Source organism: Staurois parvus, unplaced genomic scaffold, assembly GCF_062004578.1.
Source record: "Staurois parvus isolate SC_StPar_1 unplaced genomic scaffold, SC_StPar_1.0 ptg001116l, whole genome shotgun sequence".
Taxonomy (NCBI): Eukaryota; Metazoa; Chordata; class Amphibia; order Anura; family Ranidae; genus Staurois; species Staurois parvus.
The window spans coordinates 112,724-124,970 of NW_028318912.1; the positions used below are offsets into that span (position 1 = coordinate 112,724).

Consider the following 12,247-nt stretch of genomic DNA (forward strand, 5'->3'; position numbering starts at 1 on the left):
CCTGTTACGTGTTCCACAAGACTACAGGGAGGGAGGACAACTTCCATTTCCGATCGCCAGGCGATCGTAGCGGAAATGAGAGGGTACCTGTTAATTTTGGGTAGCCCTCCTCAAAGTTGCCAATCCTCAACGGGGGATGAAGCCTTAAAGTGGAACTTCCCCTTTTTGGGTTGGAGCTCTGCTTTATGTTCATAATTTGTTTTATCATATTCATTACAGTATGCTAGAATGATTCATTTTCAGAATTAATTTTGTGTATTCAGATTTGTTTTGTATAGTAGTTATTTTTTAAATCCATTCAAAATTTGAATTTTAAATTCCAATTCTGCTATATTTATTCTGTTTTATTCTTTTATTTTCCATGCTATTCTATAATATTCTTTTATTTTCTATGCTATTCCATTCTTTTCTATAACCTTTTATTTCCTATTCTATTTTATTATTATTTCAGGTACTTATATAGTTCTGTCAATTTATGCTGTGCTGTACATATATATTGTACATTCACATCAGGCCCTGATCCTCAAGGGTCATACAATCCAGGGTCCCTAACTCACATTCATATATGCATATACTAGGACCAATTTAGACAGGATCCAATTCACCACCCAGCATGTCTTTTGTGGGAGGAAATCGGAGTACCGGGAGGAAACCCATGCAGGGACAGGGACAACATGCAAACTCCAGGCAGGTGGTGACATGGCTGGGATTGGAACCAACAACTTTAGTACTGCCAGGCAGAAGTGCTAACCATTTAGCCACTCTGCTGCCCGTTCCATTCCATCCTATTCTATTCTTTTCTATAACCACAGCCTAAGTAGGACTCATCATCTTATTTCATTTCTGTACTTTACTGCAATATGTTTCCATTTCTAATTCAAATTAATTTTTAAATTCGTTTACTCATCGTCACTGTGAGAGACCATGATGCCTTTTTTTGCATGTTTCCTTTTATATTGCCAATAAGAGTTGGTATGCGATCTCATTGTACGTGTCTGTACTCTTGGCTTGTTTACTGAATTACTGAATAAAATCCTTGAAATATAAATTTTTAAATTCTGATCACTCGGATACATCCGAATCTCCGGATATCGAAAATTTCATCCGTATTTCGATTTGTAACGAAACAAATTGCACATGTCTAGCTTTTACCATGGACAGTGCAGCTTGGGTTTGACAACTCTGAACCCGGAAGTGGCCAGAGCCGAGTGCTTCCAGGTTTGTACTGCCCAGAAGAGATCAATGATTGGATGTACAGGTAAGCCGGGGTCACATGGGTCACATGGTTTGGGTGATGGAGTATTACAAATGTTTACATGCTGGCACTGGTGCGGACTTAGCTAGGCAGGCAGAATTATGCGTTTCCACCTTCGATTTCGTATCTCACTAAAATGAATTTGTAATGGCACCCCAAACGCTCCAAAACACACACCGATAGAAAGCGCGATGCTCTATGTCCGGAAAGGTGCCGGAGCTTCTCATTTTTAGTTCTGGTGAGAAGAATTCAGAACCATTCTAGATATCTTGTAGGCGTCACTGACGACCAGGTAGATCCTCATTCCATGGTGTATTTTTCATGCTCTAAAGGAAATAGACAACCTCAGTAAAGCCGGCCTTAGCTGGATCAAATCTTGGCCGGTTCACCAGGAATTGGCCAGGATTAGATCCATCTATGGGCAGGCTAGTTGTACCCAAGTTCGTCCATCGATCGACTTGGATACAGCCAGCCTGTTGGATTTGTAGCATGCGATTGCTGCTCCCCCCTCGCCGGCAGAATACAATAGAGATGCAGGAGGCATTCTCCCATCATCACTGACTGTTGATGGGGGAATCAAGCGATTTTCTTTCCTTCCACCCATCGTGGGAGTAAAGAAATTCGATTCATCTATGGCTTGCCTTAGTTCATGGTTTGTGTTTATCCACAGTAGTGGAGAACATGGAAGAGAACATTTACTAAAGCCAGCCATGGACTGATCAAAACTCGTCCGGTTCAGCAGGAACCTGCCAAATGTCGATCCATCTATGGGCAGGCTGGTTGTTTGCTAGGAAATTACTTAGAGCCCCCAGACGTGGTATATTTGTTTGTAACAGAAGCCCTAGAGAATGACATTTTTTATGTCACAGCATTTGTGCAGCGATTTTTCAAACGCAGTTTTTTGGAAAAAAATACATTTTAATGCATTAAAAAAAAACAAAAGCACAAAATATAACTCAATAATTTTTTAAAATATGAAAGATGACGTTACGCCGAGTAAATAGATACCCAACATGTCATGCTGTAAAATTGTGCACGTTCGTGGAATGGCGCCAAACTATGCTACGTAAAAATCTTCATGGGTGATGCTTTAAAAATCTCTACAGGTTACCAGTTTAAAGTTACAGAGGAGATCTAATGCTAGAATTATTGCTCTTGTTCTGACGTTCACGGCGATACCGCACATGTGTGGTTTGAACACTGTTTACTTGCACTGCGTGCGAGGGGGGACAGGGGTGATTAAAATTTTTATTAATTTATTTTATTTCTTTTTTTATTTTTACATTGTTTCTTTAAAAAAAAAATGTTTTGATCACTTTTATTCCTATCACAAGGAATGTAAACATCCCCTGAGATAGAAATAAGCAATGACAGGTCCTCTTTATGGAGAGATCTGGGGTCAATAAGACCTCACCACACTCTCCTCTGCAATTTAAAGCATTAGATTAAAAAAAAAAAAAAGAAATGGTCTAGTGCTTTAATAAACAATAAAATGGCATTGTTTACTTTCAGCTAGAACAGGAAGTGACGTAATGACGTCGCTCTGGCCCTCCAAGGGCATAGAGATGAATGGAGGCCATCTTTCCTTCACTCCTCTCTACGCCCAGCTGCCGCAATGCACAGATGGGTTCTCTGGCTCACTGATCCTACAGGTAAGCTTGAGAACCACCGGAAAGTGGTGGGAAGGGGGGGCTCTCCCTTCCCGTTGCCTATAAAAGTGATCTAGCGCCAAATCTGCCACTCAGACTGCTTTTAGTAGATAGGGAATCACCCGTTCAAACAACAATACCAGGGTTATGGCACTTTGCTGCAGTCATAACCCCGGTATCCACTTCCCAACCAAGGACGTATATATACGACTGCCGGATAGGAAGTGGTTAATTAATCACTGGCAGCGGCTATAGCTGCCAGCAGGGATCATTGTATAGTGATGTCTGGGAAGCCTCCTATTGTCAGAATACAATAGCGCAGCGGGAGGGATTCCCCCATCAACACATTGACCAAGGAATTTTCTTTCCTTCAACTCGGGGTAGAAGTATGTATGGCCTGCTTTATACATTTTGGGGTAATTTCAGTCTGTAGCAAAAGTTCAGAGGGCAATAAATCCACACATCAAAAGCCAGCTATAGAAAGATCAAAATTCGTCTGGTTCGCAGGGACCGGATGAACTTAGATACATGTACACTATATTACCAAAAGTATTGGCCCCACCCTCCAAATCATGTGATTCAGGTGTTCCAATCCCCTCCAAATCATGTGATTCAGGTGTTCCAATCCCCTCCATATCATGTGATTCAGGTGTTCCAATCCCCTCCCAATCATGTGACTCAGGTGTTTCAATCCCCTCCATATCATGTGATTCAGGTGTTCCAATCCCCTCCCAATCATGTGACTCAGGTGTTTCAATCCCCTCCATGGACACAGGTGTATACAATCAAGCCCCTAGGCATGCAGACTGCTTCTACAAACATCGGTGAAAGAATGGGTCGCTCTCAGGAGCTCAGTGACTCCAAGCGTGGTCCCGTGATAGGTGGCCACCTGGGCAATAAGTCCATCCGTGACATTTCCTGGCTACTAAATATTCCACGCTCAACTGTTAGTGGGATTATAACAAAGTGGAAGCAACTGGGAACAACAGCCTCAGCCACCAAGTGGTAGGCCACGTCACATGACAGGGCGGGGTCAGCGCATGCTGAAGCGCACAGTGCGCAGAAGTCGCCAACTGTCTGCAGAGTCAATAGCTAAAGACCTCCAAACTTGGTGTGGCCTTCAGATGAGCCCAACAACAGTGCGTAGAGAGCTTCATGGAATGGGTTTCCATGGCCGAGCAGCTGCATCCAAGCCTTCCATCACCAAGTGCAATGCAAAGCGTGGGATGCCGTGGTGTAAAGCACGCCGCCACTGGACTCTAGAGCAGTGGAGATGTGTTCTCTGGAGTGACCAATCACGCTTCTTTACCTAGCAATCAGATTTTTTGCACTTACACGTAGCACTTTACTCTCAGGATTAGGAGGGTGTAAGTCCTTGAACTCGTCATGAAAATCTTGGGGAGGAGGGCACATGACCTTTTGGTCAAATGGGGTCTCCCTTTGGGGGAGCCCCACCTAGTACTTGAGTGGACCTTGCCTCGGCAGGTTTCATTAAAAATGATATCTGCCTGGTTTTGGCTGGTAGACCCTTGTCCCTGCTAGGAGTCTGGCACCCTGTGGTTTGAAGACCAGGGTCCTTTCTCTTTTTTTTGTGGCGTAAAACAAAATCTCAGCAAGCTTTCCCCAAATATAAATCTGCTTTTTTAACCTACAATTCCTCCCTCCATGCTGCCAAACAAGCCTACTTTGTCACTCTCATCAATAGCTTGTCATCCAGTCCTTGTTGTGTCTTCTCTATGTTTCACTCTCTACTCTCTGCACTTCCATCTCCACCCAGCACCTCACTCACTGCTTACGAGATTGCAAATCATTTCAAAAACAAGATTGATGCAATTCCTAGGGGCATTTCCACTGCACAGACATCCATCCCACTTAGCATACCTTATACTAAACCTCCCTCAACACTTTCCTCTTTTGACCTCGCTACTCCTGAAGAGGTCACTAAGGTTTTCTCAGAAGCCCATCTCAATACCTGCCCCCTGGATCCTGTCCTCTCACAACTACTACGGTCACCCTCTTCTTCCATCCTATGCTCCCTCACTCACATCTTCAATCTTTCCCTCTCTACTGGTGCCTTCCCCTCCCCTCTAAAGCATGCGCACATCACTCCCATACTTAAAAAGCCCTCCCTGGACCCCTCCAACCTGAACAATTTAAGACCCATCTCCCTGCTGCCATTTACCTCGAAACTCTTAGCACGCTTAGTCTGCCTGAGCTCCTACCTCTCCTGGTTCTCCTCCTACCTATCTCAGCACTCCTTCAGTGTTACCTATAACTCTGTCTCCTCCTCTCCTTTCCCTCTTTCTGTTGGGGTCCCTCAAGGTTCCGTCCTTGGACCCCTTCTCTTCTCCATCTACACCTCCTCCCTTGGTCACTTGATGAACTCCCATGGCTTCCAGTACCATCTCTATGCTGATGACACACAAATCTATCTTTCTGCTCCTCACCTCACCCCTTCAGTCTCCTCTCGCATTACTAACCTACTAAGTGACATATCGGCATGGATGTCACTCCACTTCCTCAAACTGAATCTTTCCAAAACTAAGCTCTTAGTATCCCCCCAGCCCGTGCCCCCCCCCCCTGACTTCTCCATCAAGATCAATAATACAACCATCAGTCCCTCCCCTCATGCCAGGGTACTAGGTGTAATCCTAGACTCCCATCTGTCCTTTCAGCCACAAATCCAATCACTGTCCAAATCTTATAGACTTCACCTCTGCAACATCTCCAAGATACGCCCGTTCCCAACCTCGGAAACCACTAAGCAACTTATTGCCTCCCTTATTATCTCTTGCCTTGGCTATTGTAACTCCCTCCTCATTGGCCGACCTCATCGCAGGCTATCCCCTCTTCGGTCTATCATGAATGCTGCTGCCAGACTCATCCACCTTACTAACTGTTCTGTATCTGCCATCCCTCTCTGCCAATCCCTCCACTGGCCTCCACTCAGTGTCCTCCACCCCTCTCCGCCAATCCCTCCACTGGCCTCCAGTCAGTGTCCTCCACCCCTCTTTGCCAATCCCTCCACTGGCCTCCAGTCAGTGTCCTCCACCCCTCTCTGCCAATCCCTCCACTGGCCTCCACTCAGTGTCCTCCACCCCTCTCCACCAATCCCTCCACTGGCCTCCAGTCAGTGTCCTCCACCCCTCTTTGCCAATCCCTTCACTGGCCTCCAGTCAGTGTCCTCCACCCCTCTCTGCCAATCCCTCCACTGGCCTCCATTCAGTGTCCTCCACCCCTCTCTGCCAATCCCTCCACTGGCTTCCCATTGCCCAACGGATAAAATTCAAAACATTAACAATAACATATAAAGGAATTTATAACTCCGCCCCCAATTACATCACCAATCTTGTCTCCAAATATCACCCAAACCATCCTCTCCGCTCCTCGCATGACCTCCTGCTCTCTAGCTCCCTTGTCTCCTCCTCTCATGCTCATCTCCAGAACGTCTCCCGAGCTTCTCCCATCCTCTGGAACTCTCTACCCCAATTTATCAGACTATCGCCTACTCTGCTCACTTTTAGGCGATCTCTGAAAACTGATCTCTTCAGGGAAGCCTATCCTGCCCTCAGCTAATAATGGAATCTTCTATTCCTTCTACTAGTCCATCCCCCACAGTTATTACCTTTTGTACCACTAGCCCCTCCCTCTTAGATTGTAAGCTCCCAGGATCAGGGCCCTCCTATCCCTCTTGTATTGTTGCTGTATTGTCTCCCGTTATATTGTACAGCGCTGAGCAAACTGTTGGCGATATATAAATCCTGTATAATAATAATATAAATCCTGTATAATAATAATATAAATCCTGTATAATAATAATATAAATCCTGTATAATAATAATAATATAAATCCTGTATAATAATAATAATATAAATCCTGTATAATAATAATAATATATAAATCCTGTATAATAATAATAATATATAAATCCTGTATAATAATAATAATATAAATCCTGTATAATAATAATAATATAAATCCTGTATAATAATAATAATATAAATCCTGTATAATAATAATATATAAATCCTGTATAATAATAATAATATAAATCCTGTATAATAATATATAAATCCTGTATAATAATAATATATATATAAATCCTGTATAATAATAATATATAAATCCCGTATAATAATAATAATATAAATCCTGTATAATAATAATATATATATAAATCCTGTATAATAATAATATATAAATCCTGTATAATAATAATAATATAAATCCCGTATAATAATAATAATAATATAAATCCCGTATAATAATAATATATATATAAATCCTGTATAATAATAATAATATAAATCCTGTATAATAATAATAATTATATAAATCCTGTATAATAATAATAATAATATAAATCCTGTATAATAATAATAATAATATAAATCCTGTATAATAATAATAATAATATAAATCCTGTATAATAATAATATATTTATATAAATCCTGTATAATAATAATAATATAAATCCTGTATAATAATAATAATATAAATCCTGTATAATAATAATATATATATAAATCCTGTATAATAATAATAATATAAATCCTGTATAATAATAATAATATAAATCCTGTATAATAATAATATATAAATCCTGTATAATAATAATATAAATCCTGTATAATAATAATATATAAATCCTGTATAATAATAATATATAAATCCTGTATAATAATAATAATATAAATCCTGTATAATAATAATATATAAATCCTGTATAATAATAATAATATATATATCCTGTATAATAATAATAATATAAATCCTGTATAATAATAATATATATATAAATCCTGTATAATAATAATAATATATATATAAATCCTGTATAATAATACTGGAGATTATTCTGCATACTGATTCCTTAACAAACTGCGCTTACTGACGGGTGATATACGAAGTGTCCGGTAAGGGGCCGATTTTTCCCAGGTGTATGGTGACGGTTTATGGGATCAAGATTTCTATCCTGTATTTCATTTCATCTGTTTGACGATCTATATGGACTTTATTTTAGACATTATTATATTTTTTAATTAGCTCTGCATTTTTTCTGTTTATTTTTTTTTATTGCATCTGGTGTCAGTTTTGTGTGTGCGCACCGAGGAGCAAGAAGGAAAATATAAAAATAAATACAGAGGGATGATTTACTAAAACTACATGGTGCAAAATCTGGGGCAGCTCTGCATGGAAACCAATCAGCTTCCAGGTTGTATTGTCAAAGCTTCATTGAACAAGCTGAGTTAGAAGCCGATTGGCTCCTATGCACAGCCGCCCCAGATTTTGCACTGTCCAGTTTTAGTAAATCAGCCCCCATTGTGGTCACATTATGCCTTTTAACATCAGCCTACCAAAAGGAAATCATTGATATCAGCACTGAGGAAGATGGGACCCCCAGACCTGACCGCAGGAAGGTAACACAGCGGGGAGTTCATACAATGAGCCGAAGAACAAACACCGATACAATCTAATCTGATGGAAGCCTTCTTCCTCTGACAGCAAAGCGGGTATTCTGTGCAAAGTGAAGCTTTACCTCATTTACTAATCTCTGCAGCAGCTTGCAGAGTCTATTTGCCTTTAGTAAATCATCCCCTATGAGTATCCAAACGCCTTGTGCGTTAAAAAAAAAAAAAAGTCCTACATGCTGCATCTTTGATGCGCTTTCGTCAAAACACACATTCTATAGCGTTCAATGGTAATGGGCCTTAAATACAACGCACCAAAAAGAATGTGAACTGGCCTTAAAGTAATAGGGCTCATTCACACTAGTGGTTGAGGGCTGGGAAATCCCCTGTGGTTGAGCTGTGTTTTTACCGCTACCCACACCAGTAGTATGCACACATGACACCAGTAATATGCACGTATCTCACCAGTAGCATGCACATATCACACCAGTAGTATGCACGTATTGCACCAGTAGCATGCACACATGACACCAGTAGCATGCACGTATCGCACCAGTAGCATGCACGTATCGCACCAGTAGCATGCACGTATCGCACCAGTAGCATGCACGTATCGCACCAGTAGCATGCACGTATCGCACCAGTAGCATGCACGTATGACACCAGTAGCATGCACGTATCGCACCAGTAGCATGCACGTATGACACCAGTAGCATGCACGTATGACACCAGTAGCATGCACGTATGACACCAGTAGCATGCACGTATGACACCAGTAGCATGCACGTATCGCACCAGTAGCATGCACATATCACACCAGTAGTATGCACGTATTGCACCAGTAGCATGCACACATGACACCAGTAGCATGCACGTATGACACCAGTAGCATGCACGTATCGCACCAGTAGCATGCACGTATGGCACCAGTAGCATGCACGTATGACACCAGTAGCATGCACGTATGACACCAGTAGCATGCACGTATCGCACCAGTAGCATGCACGTATCGCACCAGTAGCATGCACGTATCGCACCAGTAGCATGCACGTATCGCAACAGTAGCATGCACGTATCGCACCAGTAGCATGCACGTATCGCACCAGTAGCATGCACGTATCGCACCAGTAGCATGCACGTATGACACCAGTAGCATGCACGTATGACACCAGTAGCATGCACGTATCGCACCAGTAGCATGCACGTATCGCACCGGTAGCATGCACGTATCGCACCGGTAGCATGCACGTATGACACCGGTAGCATGCACGTATGACACCGGTAGCATGCACGTATGACACCGGTAGCATGCACGTATGACACCGGTAGCATGCACGTATGACACCGGTAGCATGCACGTATGACACCGGTAGCATGCACGTATGACACCGGTAGCATGCACGTATGACACCGGTAGCATGCACGTATGACACCGGTAGCATGCACGTATGACACCGGTAGCATGCACGTATGACACCGGTAGCATGCACGTATGACACCGGTAGCATGCACGTATGACACCGGTAGCATGCACGTATGACACCGGTAGCATGCACGTATGACACCAGTAGCATGCACGTATGACACCAGTAGTATGCACGTATGACACCAGTAGTATGCACGTATGACACCAGTAGTATGCACATATCACACCAGTAGTATGCACATATCACACCAGTAGTATGCACACATGACACCAGTAGTATGCAGGTATGACACCAGTAGAATGCACACATGACACCAGTAGTATGCACACATGACACCAGTAGTATGCACACATGACACCAGTAGTATGCACACATGACACCAGTAGTATGCACGTATGACACCTGTAGTATGCACACATGACACCAGTAGTATGCACATATCACACCTGTAGTATGCACACATGACACCAGTAGTATGCACATATCACACCTGTAGTATGCACACATGACACCAGTAGTATGCACATATCACACCTGTAGTATGCTGCTGCTTTGCAATGCCAAAGTGCATTGGGGGGGGTTTACTAAAACTGGAGAAACTCAGAATCTGGGGCGGCTGTGCATGGCAGCCAATCAGCTTCTAACTTCAGCTTGTTCTATTAAGCTTTGGCAATAAATCCTGGAGGCTGCTCGGTTACTATGCACAGCTGCACCCTCCAGTTTTAGTAAATCTCCCCTATAATTTTCACTTTGTTCGGAATTTCTCAGCAGTCATCGTCCTTATATGAGGTGTATTTTCTAGGATAGGCACGCTATGCCTGTAGATGCCCCCCACTCCGGCTCTGCTGCCTAATAAAAGTGAAGAAAATGAATTGAAATAAAAAATAGTGTGGTGGTACTTACGCCTCATACATGTCAAGAAGCGGGACCAGATCAGGAGGAGGGTGCTTTGGTTCTTCTCTTTCGGGATGTAGGAATAGGCCTCGCTCTCCGTCATCTCACTCTCAGCATTGCTCTCCCCCCTCTTCTCCTTCCTCTCCGGCAACTCCACCATCTCTGTCTTTAGCTCCATCCCATTGGGCTCCTCCAACTTGACTTGAGTCATGGTGGCCGTACAGAACTCTGGAATGCGGCTTTGCTCATCCTTATATACCCAGATATCTAGATTGCAGCCACACCTGCCAGCCCTGCCCAGCACAGTCCAGGAATGAGAGACACCGAGTGTGTGTGCAATCACAACACTGATTGTTTGTGATCAGTATGTACTCCAGGAAGGGGGGTTAGAAGATAAGGACTCATCTGGAAGTGAGAATTCCAGCAAACTCTGTAGAGGTGCCAAAGCCTTGTTTCCTCTCAGGTCATTAATAGGGAATTCAGTTGTTTAAAATTGTCTCAAAGTAAATCTTATTTTATTTAATGAAACTTCCTTTGTGTTTAGATTAGAGATGATTATGACATAGAAAGTACCTGTTAGTGCTACATAGTGGTTGTGTTTCACTGTTCCTCCCTGTGACAGTGGAAGACTGGTGAGGTGCCTCTTTAGTGTTGCATCTGTCCAGCTCCACCATTGCTGATGTACAGAGAGCTGCTGCTGCAACCTTTCGCAACAGGGTTCCTCCAGAGATTGCTAGGTTGGTAGGGGTTATTTCAGTGTGGATCCATTTTTGCCTCTCAGATAAGTCAACACTGACACCAATGATCTTTTTTAGCTATGATTAATGGGGGCATTCTGGAACACCAATGTGAAGAGCATTGTTCCTATTGACCACCAAAGTAAGGAACATACTGGCTACTAATAGAAGGGGCATTGTTCCCACTGACCCCCATTGTAAGGGGCATTCTTCCCACTGATCCCCCAATGTAAGGGACATTCTTCCCACTGATCACCAATGTAAGGGCCATTCTTCTCACTGACCCCCAATGTAAGGGACATTCTTCCCACTGATCACCAATGTAAGGGACATTCTTCCCACTGACCCCCAATGTAAGGGACATTCTTCCCACTGACTGCCAATGTAAGGGACATTCTTCCCACTGACCCCCAATGTAAGGGACATTCTTCCCACTGACCCCCAATGTAAGGGACATTCTTCCCACTGACCCCCAATGTAAGGGACATTCTTCCCACTGACCCCCAATGTAAGGGACATTCTTCCCACTGACCCCCAATGTAAGGGGCATTCTTCCCACTGATCCCCCAATGTAAGGGACATTCTTCCCACTGATCACCAATGTAAGGGACATTCTTCCCACTGATCACCAATGTAAGGGACATTCTTCCCACTGACCCCCAATGTAAGGGACATTCTTCCCACTGATCACCAATGTAAGGGACATTCTTCCCACAGATCACCAATGTAAGGGACATTCTTCCCACAGATCACCAATGTAAGGGACATTCTTCCCACAGATCACCAATGTAAGGAGCATTCTTCCCACTGACCCCCCAATGTAAGGGAACATTCTTCCCACTGATCACCAATGTAAGGGACATTCTTCCCAC

General features: G+C 43.0%; 1 protein-coding gene across 1 annotated transcript in view; it reads right to left on the reverse strand.

Moving 5' to 3' along the window:
* Positions 1 to 10,864, reverse strand: part of LOC149440073 (chloride channel protein ClC-Kb-like) — a 91,553-nt gene extending 80,689 nt beyond the window's left edge. The window contains exon 1 of the mRNA XM_089658964.1: positions 10,648 to 10,864. Coding sequence (XP_089515090.1) covers positions 10,648 to 10,849 — 202 coding nt within the window. The 5' untranslated portion in view covers positions 10,850 to 10,864. The remainder of the gene's footprint in view (positions 1 to 10,647) is intronic.
* Between the last annotated feature and the right edge of the window lie 1,383 nt (positions 10,865 to 12,247).